Source organism: Anopheles merus, chromosome 2R, assembly GCF_017562075.2.
Source record: "Anopheles merus strain MAF chromosome 2R, AmerM5.1, whole genome shotgun sequence".
NCBI lineage: Eukaryota > Metazoa > Arthropoda > Insecta > Diptera > Culicidae > Anopheles > Anopheles merus.
In genome coordinates, this window is record NC_054082.1 from 1,190,107 (window position 1) to 1,205,844 (window position 15,738).

General features: G+C 49.3%; 1 protein-coding gene across 3 annotated transcripts in view; it reads left to right on the plus strand.

The window, feature by feature from the left end:
- The first annotated feature begins 9,301 nt into the window (after positions 1 to 9,301).
- LOC121588490 (microtubule-associated protein futsch) overlaps positions 9,302 to 15,738 on the plus strand; it is a 37,461-nt gene continuing 31,024 nt past the window's right edge. For 2 of the 3 annotated variants that reach the window (XM_041906491.1, XM_041906493.1), the window contains exon 1: positions 9,303 to 11,467. In XM_041906491.1, coding sequence (XP_041762425.1) covers positions 11,251 to 11,467 — 217 coding nt within the window. In that variant the 5' untranslated portion in view covers positions 9,303 to 11,250. Of the gene's footprint in view, positions 11,468 to 15,738 lie in introns of all 3 variants that reach the window. The other variant, XM_041906492.1, reaches the window with a different exon arrangement.

Here is a 15,738-nt window from a genome sequence, read left to right on the forward strand (position 1 = left end):
AGCTAATCAAACTGTGCCGTGAAGGCAAACGATTCCACAGCTACCGAAAAAGCTACCGGAAATGGAAGCTAATGAAAAATCGATGTCGCTTATCTAATCGCAAACCTCTGCCTTCTTGAGTTCTGTTCCCCTCCAGAAGCTTATTCTGTCTGTTCTCCGCTGCTTCGACCGAGCGCACTTGTACTTGGAGCTCTTTCGAGCGGCAGTCGCTAGGCACTACAAACAGTTTAGGGAAAAGTTTAAAATAGTCCCGCCACCCGAGTAGCATTCCCTGGGTGCACTTGAAAATAGAATGAAATTACAATTAAAACTGACACATACCCAATTACCTTCCCCTGCACTTCAGCTTCAGCTATCCAACTTCGCACAACTCAGGGGAAAGGTTAAGATATTCGTACACAAGAACACTTCTTCAACCGAAACAGTTTGCCTCGCAGTGAAGCTTTCTTGAGGCGCCGAGCCTCGCCAGCACCTCGACCTGGGGAGCGCTACACTGATCGATATTTGGCTGATTAATGCCGAGTTTGCAGTTTTCCGTGTTTCGCTGGGAAGTGTGCCAAGTGTTGAGGAGGACGGCCCGACATCATACAACGGGGTATCTGCAGCTCGAGGGAGGGGGGGAGGGAAGAAAGGCACGAACAAACGCTAGGGCTGATGATGATGTACGGTGCCGCATCGGTGCCTATTATATTTAAATTTTTGACACTATCGCTTGTCGGCCATCTTTTCGATCGCGCACGGTTTCGGTCACCGAAACGGTGCATCCCTGTTATCGATTTGTTGTTTCTCTAGGGGAGGAAAGTCGAGAGTAAAAGAAAAGTCTTTGGCATCGAACAAAGAACAAGCATTATTTGTGAGATCTTTTTTCACATAACCTTTGAGTGACCTGTTGCAGTGTATAAAGGCACGAAAATGGGTCACGGATAAACTGACACCATCCCTTTTTTGTACATAATCCTTTTCTAAACATTTTGTTTCAACCCTTTCAAGTGGATTTGCATGAGCTACCATCGTACCATCGACTGCATCCCCCCCTTTTGCAGGGATTTCTAATGCAATAAATATCACCATAATCGGACGCAAATGCACACAACCTGAGGCTACCAGCATTTTCCCACATTTTAAATTCATCCCACCCCTAGACCAGAGCTTCTTCGCATCCTCACTTCTTCCACCTTTTTTTTATGGCTGCCCGGTTTAATATGCTCTGATCCGTCTGGCAATCGTCCTCGGGTCCTTCGGTAGGCTTCGTTGGTGATTCCATTTGCACCGGCATTATCATATGAAAGGAGCACGGGCAAGGATAAACCTCGCAGGTTAACAAAGCCCCATTACATATTAAAGCCACACAGCTCGGTTGCCAACTCCGTCCCGGCAACACGACTTGCCCGTACCGCCAAAAGCTGGTCGGAATGTTGGATTCTGAGTCCTCTCGCCAGCATCTGCAACCCCCAACCTTCCCTCCCATGTATCACCGGGTAAAGTGCACATATATAAGCGTAATAGTGCTGTCCCGGTTGCCATCCACCACCTGCTTCCATCCGCGAAGCTGTGTTCCGAAGGGCGCCGTGTCGCAGGACACCGTCTACAAAGTATGGCATTTTCGCACACGCCAAAGCTCCCACCTGATTGCGCAATCGGATATGGATTTTTATTATTATTTATATTGGTATTATTCGCTGCTTTTAATGTTCCACGGCTGGCAGCGCGTGGCTTGGAGCCAGCAAGCCGTGGTTGCAAGTAGTCGCGAAGAAAAAAAAAAAGCCCAGGTATCGCCTTCCGTCGCCAACGCTGACGGGTTGATACTCCCCACGGAGGCTATAAAACATCCCGATTCGTATGGAAATGAAGTCAAACTACGCGTTACAGCTCCCCCCCAGCACCAAAGGTAGTTCCACCGAGGACACATCTCAATTTCGCAATGCGTGTTATATGCATCTTTATCGAGCAGTTCCGGTTGGAAGGGAAAGGGAAAAAGTCGCCAATCGAACCGCGAAACAGGATGATGAAATTTTGAATGCTTATTTCCGATCGATACGCCATTATGCGATGATGTTGAGTGCAGAATGCACGGTTAGGTGCAAACCGTACACTCCCCGCCCGGCTACTGTTTCTTTCGCCCTGCTGCATTGCACACCGGCTTTATGTGCGATGGCACCGCCGTTTCTAATAGACACTACGTATTCCGAAATCAAGGGTACGAAGGGTTGGGATATATCCTGCTGAAATGGATGAGAGCCACTAACACCTTCCTGGTGGTGACCACAGCGGCGATGACGACAACGACGACGACGACGACGACGACAACGAATGGCCGATACAGAACTGGACCGGAACCGGAAGAAAGCCATAAAATCGTATATACGCCACTAGCACCAGCACCACCACCATCATTACGGTACCATCACGGTAGCACCACCATTGTGTGACCATTGTGCTGGAGTGCAGCGCAGGCGACATATTTCCTATTTGGCTCCCTCATTCCCTCCAGGATACCGCCGACTGGATCATGTGGAATCAACCGGAACTCATGGTTCCGCTGGCAGGGCATCAACTGGAGCAAGCATATACAGCACACACACACACACACACACACACACACACACACACTTACCCGCACCCGCACACCGTATTATTGATCGTGCACCATTTGCCACAACATTTGCGCGAATTATGCGGCCCCAAAGGATTCGGCGAGTGCGACAGCGGCAAGAGAAGCCGGCAAAAGCCAAATAAAAATAAACCCTCGGCGACAAATATAGAAACAAATCGATGGGACATCCGTCACAGCGGTCCGGTTGGGATGGAGGAGCGTGGAAGGATGGACGGAGGGTGGTTATCCAAATGGTCCAATCTGAACACAGCCACATTTGGGCAAATGGGCATCGATTTCGCATTCGGTCATCTTTGCACACTGGCGGGGGGAGATCTAACTGAGGCAGGAAGAGCACTACTTAGCGGAGTGCGATTGGAGTTAATGATAGCGTCGGAGGTCGGAGGTGGAAGGAGGAAGCGACCCGGGGAGCAATCTTGGACGTGGATAAATGAAGCTATTCCGCTCGCTTGCTTCCGACTGTCGAAGCGCACCAGCAGCTTGCTAGGCAGTGGCTTGTCGCTGACGGTCCCCGTGGGGACGCGTTACTTGGAGCGATACTTCTGCCAGTTGGCCGTGACCATTCTACTTAAGGCGTATCGGTCGGTGCTTTTCCGTATTCATCCGTCTTTCCCCACCGATGAAATATTGGCCCGAACAGCAAAGCGCCAAATAAAACACACAGTGTCGCCTTCCTTCCCACCGGCTCGAGCCCATCTGCCAGTGTCAAAGATTACTTTATCGATTGCGGGTACGGAGACTGAACTTCACCCTTGGTAAAGCACGTCCACCGCCGCCGTGTCTGGGAAGCTCACAAATAGCTTATCCAGTAGGCACCTCTTCAGCCCACGATTAGTGCTTCATCAAAGGCGGAATGATAAGCACCGACGTCTTGACAGCTTCGTTCGCTTCATGTGCTCCGTGTCAGGTGCTGACGATGTCGAAAGCAAGACGATGTGGCAGCATCTGACCGTTTCGGTCCGAATACTCATCATCCAGGTATTAGGCCAGTGAGATTCTGGTTCTGATAATCAAGACCGATGATGAGCTACCATTCCGAGTCCGAGAACATTCCTTTTGATCATAAATAGCTCCTCATTGCGTGGGAAATACGTCAGCAGCCATTCACCGGAAGACGGTTCAGTTGCAGGTTCTGATTCTGTTTAGAATGAAAATATAAATGTGTTGACTATTCATTTTTCTGTTCCGAAATAAATACACTTGACGCAGGTCTAGACGAAACGGATAAGGGAAGCTTTCGATTTCATGAAGCATATCATTCGGTCGTTCTATTAATGTTCCGTTTCCCGATGCTATTCTTGCACTGGCGAGTGTTCCACTTTCGAGTTTAGAACCAACTAGAAGCGCCGAGAACAAACGGATGCGATAAACCGATCAAGTCCATCGACCTTGCCCGCGTGTCAATATTGCGAAATTCGCAAGATGAACGCAGCGGCGAAAGCAGAAGGGTAAGTATAAAGTTGAAAGCATACACGCTCCAACTCCTCTGAGGTACGCACTGCTGCTGCTACTGCTGTTGTACATCATTTTCGGTTGCTAATCATCGCAAAGACAACCGCTCGAATGGTCCGCTCGAACGGGTCAGTAAACGAGTCTACTTTTCAGAGCAGTTAACACCTGTTAATCGAATGAAATTGACCCGTTAAGGGGTGCCCCTGTTTCGCCGCTTTCCCTTCCGCCAGTTTCGAGCGACGTTAATTAGCAAGATTCAAACGGTTGTGGCACGACGACGGGACCCCGACGTGTTTGTTTCCCTATTTTGTTTTACCACGTGTAAGGTGCGACCGCGTGTGCTGCAGTGCGTAGCCCCCAAACGAGCGTGACGAACGAAGTCGATTTCTGAAGTCAAACAAACCAACAAAATGATTAGCTTTGGTCGCTGCTCCCAAATCAGTTTGAATTGGATGACGGCATCTTCCTTACGGCATCATCTGCTGCCCTTTACGCGAGCGGGCATACGGTGCGTGAATGCGTCTCGGTGGGAATGCAGTGCCCAAATGTATGCAGCCACTGTCCGAAAAACCCTTTGGTGTGCCCTTTTTCCCTTACCGAGAAGTAAAACGCTCCTGCGCATATCGCACATCTCACACGCGTTGACTCTCACGACGAACCTTCACTCGCGCGCGCTCTCTCTCTCTACTACACTAGTTCGCATCTCACAGTTCGCTCTCAAATTAATGCAGAATCATCCAAGAGGTGGGCGGATTTTCCGAACCCACCAGCCGGAATGTCCTGCGGCAGGTGAAGTGGAAAATTCGCGCACCATTTCCGAAGCGCACGGTCACGGTGCTGGAAAGGGGGCCAGTCGAGCGTTCTTCGGTCGAGGGCTCGGGAAACTGCTTCTAGCGGACGGTGCGCGAATAACATCTGTGCTTCACGCCACTTCTCAAACAGCTGTTCGTGTTTGACATTTGAGCCGTGTTCGGTGCGCTACTGTACGAGCCCGTGCCTTTCGCCCTACTCGTCCTGGCTGCATGTCTCTCTCTCTCCCGCTCTGGCTCTCTGGGAGTTTGCTGCGCACAGCAAGTACGGGATGGGGTTTGAAGTTGGCCACTACTGCAGCGGTGTACCGGTACGGATGACAAATTGCTAAGCATCATGTCTAATTTGCACTTTGCACCGAAACATGCAGTTGCGTTGGGCGAGAATCCGCTACACAGCACACTAATGCACGTTGTAGACAAGCATTTACAAACGCGATCAAACGCAGATTGGAGAACCAGCTAGGCATCATTGGATGTGCAGAAAGAGTCACATTAAATTCCGGTCTAAAATCTCGCCGAGCATTGAATGTAAAGCAAACATATCGAATTAACACTGTACGGCGTAGCAGCACAAGAGGGGTTAAACGACTCATACTGCGGTCTAAAATTAGCTGCTACAAATTTGTCTCAAATGACTGGAACCATTTCACGCCACGTGCGAACACAGTGTTCTTGCAAAAAAAAAATGCAAAAAAACAGCAACATAAATGCTCAATCGTTCGTTGCCGCATGTTCTTTCAATTCTGCAGTTTTACCCCAAAGCGATGGCAAGCAGCAAGATTTGCCGCCCCAAGAGTGTTTGACTGGCTATGGCTTCTCTACACGATCCCGTTTCGAGTTACCAACTTCCGAACGGTGCAAAATTTCTTTCGCTGCATCTTTCTTCCGCCGTTCTCCTCTTCGTGTCGCTTTCTGTGTTTTGCGAACGGATTTCCTTCTCGGTTGTGCGATGATTGGGGCGGAGGTTTGTTTGCTGCTTTTGTTCCTTCCTAAATGAACCGTGTGCACGAATTAATGCACCTCTTATTACTCCAAGCTTACGGAGTAGAGTTAGGTTGCAGCTGGCAACTGAAATGACAACTGTCACAACCACGAAAAGGCAGCAAAAAATGGCAACCTAATGTCAGGTTAATGTACTTCAGCGAAGGAAAAAACTATCCTCTTATAAGCGATGTTTTTTTCGCAACAATTGACTACTTCTCCGTTGGTTTCGCAGTTTGCCATTATTTTCCTCTTGTCACAATTTCGCGAATAGCTTCCAAAAAAACAGCTACAAGGTAATTCTTCTGGCTGTTTCTCCTACCAATAGGGTGGCATGCAAAACTCATCATACACAACAAAAAATGGGAAAACGCCATGCAACCGTAAAGACTCAACTCAACAGCAGGAACTCAATTAGCGCAACTGCCATGCCTTTCGTTGGTTTGATTTGATCAGTTAGATTGCCACTCTCCCCATGGCCAGCGACGAACGGCCAGCGGGGTAGAGCCAGAGGCAGAGAAAGAATTCGCAAAAAATCGGCCCCCCACACCGGGAAGGTGGTTCCGCTCCAATGGGGGGGAGCTCCTTTCATTTCACCCACCGGGCAATCAAAATAAAACGAGAAGCGGGATGATTAAATCTGCCGAATGCGGATTGTCACGGTCGAGGAAAACTGTACCAAATCGAAAGGGAAGAAAGCCCACGTAAAAGAAAAGCCAATTGCGCGAGCGGCTTTAATATCGGATTATTTATCTGGAGCAATTAATGGGCAGCTTGTGGGGGTCGCCCGAACGCCGGCAGGCGACGAGTTATAGATTCAATTTCGTCCGGCAACAGCAGCGTGCGGATCATTGCCGATGGATTGGCCGGTGAAAAGCGATCGAATGGTCGCGGGACCTCTCTGCCGCACCATCATCGTGGGGCGGGAGGCGATGGCTGTGAACGTTTCATTGTACACCCCTTGCGCACCACCCACTCTCGCAACCACCGAGATGCGACTTTCCAAACTTTCTCGCCCAACAACAAGCCGGTGCTGTATGGCGCGTGGCCCAGTGTGCAACTGCAAGTCATAAAATAATGCTGTATCTCTGCGTCTGTGTGTTTGCTATCTGAAAATTCGGGTATGCAGTGTAAAATAGACAGCAGAGGACAGGGGGTGTGTGTGCGTTGGGCTGTACGACGAAAGGCACGTATTTGAAAACCATTTCTCAAAGTTCATGCGCCCAGCGTTTAGACGGCGTTATCGGAAAACTAGGTCCCCAAAATCGGACGCCAGCAAACCGGAACGGCCCGCTTCCGACACGTGTTAAGTGTGGTGGAACATAAAACGCACCCCAGAAGCAGCATTCTCAGCCTCGTGTCGTTTGATTTTTGGCCGACATTTGTAATGCCGTTTCTTAATGTTATCTTAATGCCCTCGTCTGTACCCTCCAGGGGGCGGACGAAAGGAATCCACAATCTTAATGTGTGTGTGATGACTTTTGCGGATAAGCAAGCGGGCTATGGTTAACAATGTGATAAAATATGCTAAACCAATGATAGTACGGCAAATGTTTTCACCTCCGTTTGTGCGAATTGACCGATATGATTATTAATGATCCTCACCACACTTTGATGAAACGAGTCGTTCACAATCGGTTTGAAAGCTTCAGTTTTTGATAGGAAAATGGGTGGAAATTTGGCGATGAAAGTTCACATTTGCTATCCGGCACAAATGAACCGGCGACCGGCCTTTGGGAGGAGAAAACGAGCTTGGAAGCTAAATGACACGGGGCTTTGCACAAATGTACCGTCGTGTACCGGGTTTCCCACAGTGCCGGTACACCCCTCCCGATACAATTAAACTCGGCCGGATGCGTGGTGGCGCTTGATTCGATTTAACGAACTCATTATCAATGCTTATCGGTGGGGGAAAACACGGCCATTCGAGCAGATTTTGTGGTGCGCACAGTGTGTGTGTGTGCGTCTCGATCACTTAGCGTATTCACACAGCTGTCGGCTTTTTGCTGTTTGCGGCGGTTCATTTTCCATTTTCAAATCGGTGCCTTTGGAGCCGATTATGGGGAGATAAATGAGTTCCGTCCAGATGTGGCATTGTCGGCAGATTTGTTTGTTTTTGTTTTTTTCGTTTTCTTGTTTTGGTTTGTGGTTCTTTCTAATGCGTTCACGGGATGGCCCCACGAGGGGAAGTTTTGTTTCTTCTCCCAATATTGTCTTTGCCACAGTTAGATTGGATTTTCGATTTTCGATTAGGCGAGGGTTTTATCGGTTTTGGATTATTGATCGACCTTCCGCTTGTTGTACATTTTCGCTAGCCATTTAAAGCGTGGAAAGCTCTACTGTCAACCACAATTTTAACGAATTATTTGGAGACAACAACATAACTTTAGTGAAATAATGAAACATTCAACGTGATAACTCAATTAATATCACAACACTGCCAACGCAAGCCTCTTGCCGCACTAAAAACCCACGATCATAAATACTTAGAGCCTCTAAAGATGAAGATTAAAAGATACTTCTCAATTTCGCTTGAGTGTCGGGAGCGATTTTTTTTAAACCCCGCACCATAAAACGATGGAAATAAAAAAGACATGCAAAGTAAGCACCACAAAACGGAAGTGGAAGACGTGTGCGGTTTGGCTCTGCCGAGGGGCGATGGCAAGTGCGGGGGCGGGCGGAATCGGGAAGAGTCGTCGTTTCTTGTTGCTGTTCTTCTTCGCCCTCGAAACTATACGCCATAATGACTGGCCGGACTTGTGCAGAGAGCGGGCCAGAGAATCGCATACCAAAGGCAGGATGATCGGAAAAACAGATGGAAGCGATGAATGGTGTCGGTACGGTTGGCCGGAATGCTCTCACACGCCCTGCTGTTGGCGCTCGCTCTCTCTCTCTCTAACGCAAAAAATTCGAACCCGCAAGACGCAAAGTGCAACGGGAAGCGCATGGACGGCGTTAGACGAGAGCGACAACTTGCCAGAGAGAGAGAAGCGAGAGAATGACCGAATTGTCGTCGGTGTGACTCGAGAAGAGAAAGCATCCCCCCAAAGACCCTACACCACGGTGGCGAGAGCAGGGAACCGTGCTGTACGCAACCATGGCGCTTCCAGCAGCAAACACCGACACATACACAACCGGTAGCGCACGAAAATCGAATCGAGGCATGCGCGATCGTGTACGTCCCCGAGCACCGAATTCTCCATCCACCGTCACCGGCCTCCTGGCCGCCCCGGTCCGGCGGTCCGTTGGCTGCGGGCTCTCTTCTTTTCGTCTGTTGTGCAGGCCTGCCGCCGCTCGGCTTTTCCGCTACCGGACGGTTTTCTTCCGCTCGCATGACACACGAAATATGTGTGTGAGCGGCGCACGAGCCGGAGAAACCCCGAAAGGCGAAGCCGATACCAACCAGCAGCCAGATGTGGCCTGTCGTCAGTCGTGCCTGTCATACTGAATTCGTTTTCGCAGCAGCGCGCAGGTGACTTGGCTGTGTCCAGCAAACGCCGGTCGAATATAAAAGTGATCTCTCCAACACGGGGCAAACGGCAAAGGTTCAGACAGAATGGTAAACGCAAATATATTACACGCCAAAAAGATGACGACATAAAAAAAAAAACAAAAAAAAGGAAGTGAAAAACTATCGGCCGAGAAAAACGAAACGGCGAAACGAACAGTTGCTATCAGTTATAAATCCAGTGCGCTGCAAGCAAACCATCCAAAGTGCGAACCCCGTTTGACCCGAGAAGAACAAAGCGGAGAGTTAAGGATAGTCGCAAAATATCTTGAAAAGTCCTATCCAAAGTCCTGACGCCACGGAAAAGTCCGGAAAATTGACCCCAAAGAAAAAAGACCTCACCGCAATTCCACTTCCCCAGCACATGCTAGTCCGCAGCAGGGGAAAAAACTGCTCATGTGTTAAGTGTGCGTGTGTGTTTGTGTGAGTGTGTGTGTCTTGGGACGTCGTTTTCCACCATCAGAGGACATAAAAAGGCTCGGCAGAGAGTGAGCAAAAGAGAGAAAGCTACACCGAGAGCGATAAAGAGTGGAATGGGAAAGACTTTTCATGTACAATAAGTAGTATTACATACATCAGAGTAAGCCAAGCAACTGTTACGTCTCCAACATTCGTTCGACAGCCTCAGTCAGAACCAGATTGTACATCTTGCGCTAAGGCGAACCCCTGTGAAACAACCGACGCAATCGAAGAAGCTATCAGCCGTGATATCTGGTAATAAAAAGTGATTAAACCAAAGAACACAAGCAAGCAAAACCATTTGCAAGACATTCCCAAAGCTTTCACCCTCGGTAGTGAGGGGTGGTAACAGGCGTCGAACAGGAACGAATGAAGAGAGAAATTAGGATAATTTAAATACAACTGCTTCATAGCTAGAACCCTACAGCTAAGCTAGAGACAGTAGTGTGAATGTGAACCCGTGAAATAACTGTCCGTTTAGAGATAAATCTGCAGAAACAAAAAGGCTCGAAGAAAAGTAGTACCGCGAGTTAAAATTGACACATCTTTGAGGCATTGCCAGGATCGATCAAGAAGAAGGTAGCTTCGTGTTTGTGTCATCATCCGTGCTTTCCAATTCGTGCGTTTGTGTGGTTGTGATAAGGCCATAGAAAACTTTCCAGTGTAGACGAGAAAATTTTACGCTCTCTCCCGTTTTTTTCCGATCGAGAGAGTAAGCTTCACAGCGCGTGAGAGCGAGAGAAGGTTCAGACAAAGAGAGTGAGTTGATAGTTTGGTGGAATCACCCCGAAAGGATTTCCCTTTCGACGCCGGAACGAAAGCGACACGCGGGGGGAACGGACGAAGCAGCGCGGCACGGTGTGGTGGTTCGTGTTTCCACGATTCTGGAACAAGGCTAGTGGACTCGACTCGGTGTCACTGTGTTAGTCGTGAGCGATAAAGTGCATAGACAGGACACGCAGTTACGGGTGTGTTCCTTTTTCGAAAAAAAGAGCAAAGAAATATCCGACCATCACTGATCAACTGCTACTGCTGCTGCCTGGCAAGCATCTTTGTATCCCGTGTGTGTGTGTGTCCTTCTCGAGCGAAGCAAAACAACGGGTGCGCTCCAACCATTCGCCATCACTGTTCTCAGTGGACAAAGACTCGCAAGAACACGGTCGGTCGGTGGAGAAAGTAAAGCACACAGCGTTTTCTAGAGCTTACTGCGTATTTCGCATACTTTGGCTCGCCCCGTTGCCACCGGAGAGTGACTGACCCGTTATCCTGAAAGTGACCTATTGCGAGAAGCTGCGCAAAAAGCGTCCACCCTTCGTGTACCGTGCACAACAAGCAGCTGCCATCTTTGCTGGTGTAGGACGTTATTCTATTTCTGCCAGTGAGCTTTGAGTGAGCAAATCGAACGCCAGGAGGGACGGGCCAGCATGGATCAGGACCAGGATCTGGTGGCACCGATGGAGGTGAACGGGGGCGATGAGCAGCAGGGCGGCAGCATCGACATCGGGGCCGGGTCCGATGGGCCACCGAGCATTATCGGTGTCGGTCCGCCGAGCCCACTTACCGGGTGCTATCTGTTGATCGTCATCGGCGAGCCACACTCGCAGGACCATAAGGATATCATTCTCCAACGGCTTATCAAAGGTAGGTGATGGCTGCGATGGCTGTGCCATTTTGATTGCTTTCCGAAAAGATGATGTAAACGAACGGGAGGGAGCGAACCGTCGGAACTGTTTGTTTATGACAGCCGCTTACGTCATACAGTTGCGACTCACGGCGCAGGTGGAAAAAAGGAAATTTCGAACGGCTAAGGGAGATGCCGTCGCCCCACTCGTCTTGTTAGCGATTGCGGGTCGTAAACCGGAAAGGGAGATACCGCCGCGATAATCCACCGCGCTGTCATTGACGCTGACCGGAAAAACGAGCCGTGTCTGCGGCGATCGCTGCCAATTAATTACATCATCCCTAGCGCTTCATGCTTCTTCGTGTTCGGCTTGTCGGCGGCCACCCATCAAGGGCATAGGCGGCTCAGGCGGCACTGCCCACCCACCATAAAGCCATTCGTTAGGCCTAGACGGCGACGGGACAGCCTTCTATTATGCCGATTGCTTTGTCGGTCGGAATGGACCATCCATTTACGTGCCCTCAGAGTGCAACTTCTTGCCTTCCTTTCATACAGGGCTCGTCCAATGGACCCAAGTCAGGATATCATGACGATAAAAGCGTAGGCAAATATTAGCTGATGCCGGGTGTCTGGAAATGGCCGGTATTTGGGTACAGCAAAATGAAGAAAAAAACCTTCCAGAAACGAAAGTATAATGAAATTATCCGTCAGAACCCAACCCCTTGGATGGTGGCAGATGGTGGGTTTTCCTTGTGTGAGTGTGGGGAAGAAATCAGAAACGCTAATAATATTCCGGAGACCACGAGAAACGGGGGGGGGGGGCTTGTTTGAAGAACTCTACCAGCCGACGAATAAGCCATTTGCTCAGGAGAAAAACAAACACTATTTCAGGGGAGTGGACAACTCTCCGGCCGGTCACCAGGACAAGAAAAGCCCATTGTTACGGAAGGTTGCGTATAAATTTGTAATTTATTTGTCTTTATGATACTTTTTGGTTTGCTGTGCGCCATGCCGAATTACGCTAACAATAGCGTGTTAAGCGCAAATAAAGTAACAATATTGTGCCAAACGCTTTTCGACACCTTCTGTCGTCCCTCAAACCGGGAATTGGGGATTTATGGAGAAGTTTCGAAAGAATTCTGCCAATCCCACGGCGAAAGCGCACACATGGGGGCAAACGATATCAATCAAATGGGGAAAATTTTACACCACCAACATGATTTATGATAGCATGGCTTGGGCTTTGGGAGGACCGGCTTTTCATTTCGTTGCTACCATTGAATTTCGGCGTCTCATGTTTGCTGCGCCACCATTAAACATCTGACAAGTAAATATTATCCTGCTATTCACAGGTCCACCATTTCTGCCCCAAACAGTAAAGCACTCATTGAGCAAACAGAGCTTTTGGGAAGGATTAGGCAGAGTGTGTTAAGCGCTAAGTGAAACGAGTCGTGTCTCGTTTCGCAACATAAAGAGGGCCAGAGAATGTGCCAGCATGCCAGGGCAACCGGTGGGACGGTGGAATGCCACGGATCTTTGAAATCATCGTGCGAATGATAGCAGGTTTTGGGCCCGTCTGTGTGCCTATGGTAGTGGTTGTTTCTATGAAAAGGCATTTACGTCATTTTGGTTGCTGTAAGGGGAGAAGGGAATATGAATTTCCATTTCACTTCACTCGGGGCGATAAGGTAGCAGCACATCAACAAGCACGTTAAACGGTAGCTTTAATCGGGTGCCGTGCTCATCCGTTCCCTTTCGCTTCCGGTGAAAAGCTGCCGCCACGCTGGAAGTGTTAACATGGAAATGGACGTCATTAGGATCAATGGACGGCGGCGTTCCCCGATTCTCACCTTGCGGAAGGCGGGGAGATGGTTCCGGCAGATGGGGAGGGTGGGTTTTTAAAACGAGTATAATATTTTCCACCCAGTTTTTGCTAGCCGAGCCCGAGAGGCCTTTCTTTGCCAAATGCCATTGTGGTTGTCAGACACCGCACAATGCGGGAATGGTTCTGAAGTGTACAAATTGTGAGGTGTTGCTAGTCGTTATTTACCACTCAAAGAGCGCTGCACACAAAAAAGCTGACCGCAAGATGGCGCCGCAGCAGCGGTTGGAAGCGGACGCGGGGTTGGGTTTCGTCCTTTGCACATTCATTCGTGCACAGGCTTCCGAGCAGGAAGCGAGGAGAGCGCTCATAGTAATCAATTCTATGTAGTTCCCTTGTGTTGCGTTCCCTTTTTTTACGTACACGTCTTCACAGGAGGACCTTCTTCAACACACTTTACACCCCCAGAAAGACGCAAGACGAGCGATAGAAAACACAGGCATCCGGTGTGTAATTTCAGCCCTGTTTCTTATACGCCGACGGAAGGCCGTTTCCGAACGTATCGAGTCGTCATGGATGTCCTTTAAGCACAACGAGCAAACGAGACTCCCCATTGAAAGTGTTTCATCTTCTGCTTGAGCAGAGTTTCTTATGCGAGCAAGCATTCGTTTTTTTTTTTATACTTTGCTATTGCTGGTGCCTTCTTTGAGGTTCCCGGTGCTACTTTGTATTCCACCGGGGTGGGTTTTGTTATTTCCGACGACAAAACGAGTGTCCTCTCGAGCGCCGGGGATTTGATGGGAGCGCCACAGCGCGAGAAGAGCTAGTAATCTCCAAAGCACACGTCCGACACTACCACCACACCGATCCGTTCCACTATTCAATGGCCGTGCGCTGTGCTGTGTCTTGTGTCTGTCTCGAGGTCATACAAAAGACGTGTGAGCCCGGTCCCCCATCAAAATCAGAAACTTATAATAGCCCGACCCGAATGGTCGATAGCCTCTCGCATTTTCCCACGAAACAAGCCACATACCGACACACACGCGCACACGCTCTCGCACACACGTACAGCCGTACGGATTTTCCCCCAAGCCCCGGTGGAAAATGTCGAATCGATAAGCGGCGTGTATCCTGTGGCGCGGTTCTATTTTCGACCGGAGCAATCGCAGGCCCACCACGTATCGGTCGATTATACGCATTGCTGTTTTCGTGTCACAATCCAAGCTAATAACAACACCGCTGTACCGTATGGCACTGGAGAGCGCCGTCGTGAGCGCCAGAGCCGGTGCAATCGTGCCGTGGATGCGTTTTGCGTGTGACATGCAAACCAGTCGGTACCAAAAAAAACAGAAGCTTTGTACGACGGCCAAAAGCAGGCCAATCGAAATGATGGAGTGAAAGAGACTAAAGGAGCATGAGCGGGAAGAGCGAAAGGAAGGTAATTTATGAATTGCACTGTTTGGACCGGAAATGCTTATCGCTGGCCTTTGAAAACTGGCAAACCCTTTTCTAAGCCTTTAGGCTCTTGGCCGGGTAGCAAACTTTCGAGCGCGCCGCTAAAGTTCACAACTCCCAAATCCCGTCCCCGGTGAAAGGGTTATTTCGTAAACGTGAAAGCACACAATAAAACGGGGAGGTTTATTTTTTGTGTGTGTGTATGTATGCTGGTGCTGGGTCGCTGGCCTATTGTTCTGCAAATTCTGCAGATCCTTTCATGGTGTTTGATTTACATCGCCAGCAATCGTAAAACTGTTTTAAACATTTTATTCTCCCTTTTGCGCTCTCTTCCACGCGGTTGTGTTCGGTGGTTACTGGCCTGAATAGCGCCGCAAGTGGAATGTTTGTTGAACATGAAAACAGACATTAGTGTGGTGCCTATCCTTCTCGTGGCCCCGATCCGAGCGCAGAAGCAAAGGGGAATTCATTCTCCATCGTGTTTGCTCAGTTTTTCGATGTGAAAAACGAACCGTGAAATATGTTTCCTTCTTTCGTCGAAATTGCGTCATCATTTCGGTAATGAGATTGTATCTCATGTGGGTATATATGTGTGGAGCATTTTGGGCAGCGACGTGGGTGCTCCGAACCAGTGCCGGGAGAAGACGGAGACCGGCAGACCCATTTTACAGAATCGCGAAACATTGCCCACGAGACATCGTTTGATGTCGCTTGAAGGATGCTAACGGCCTCGTAATTGAATGTTCTTTACAAACCGTCTGCTTCCACCGCACAGATGACAAGAACCCGTGCTCCACCACGGCCAAGTGCCTATGTTGCTCATTAAGTGCAATCACTTGCCAGCCAGACTAAGTGGAACCGAAATCTGTCCCTCAGAAAGGCACAAAAACTGCCGTTTGGCTTGAAGTAGCGAAAAAAGGCGAGTCTAGTGGTTCGAGAAAAAAAGGTAGCTGTAGCTGTAGCGCATTTTTTTTTAAGACTACCGGCCCCACTTTATGCTCTTAAGCTATTTTG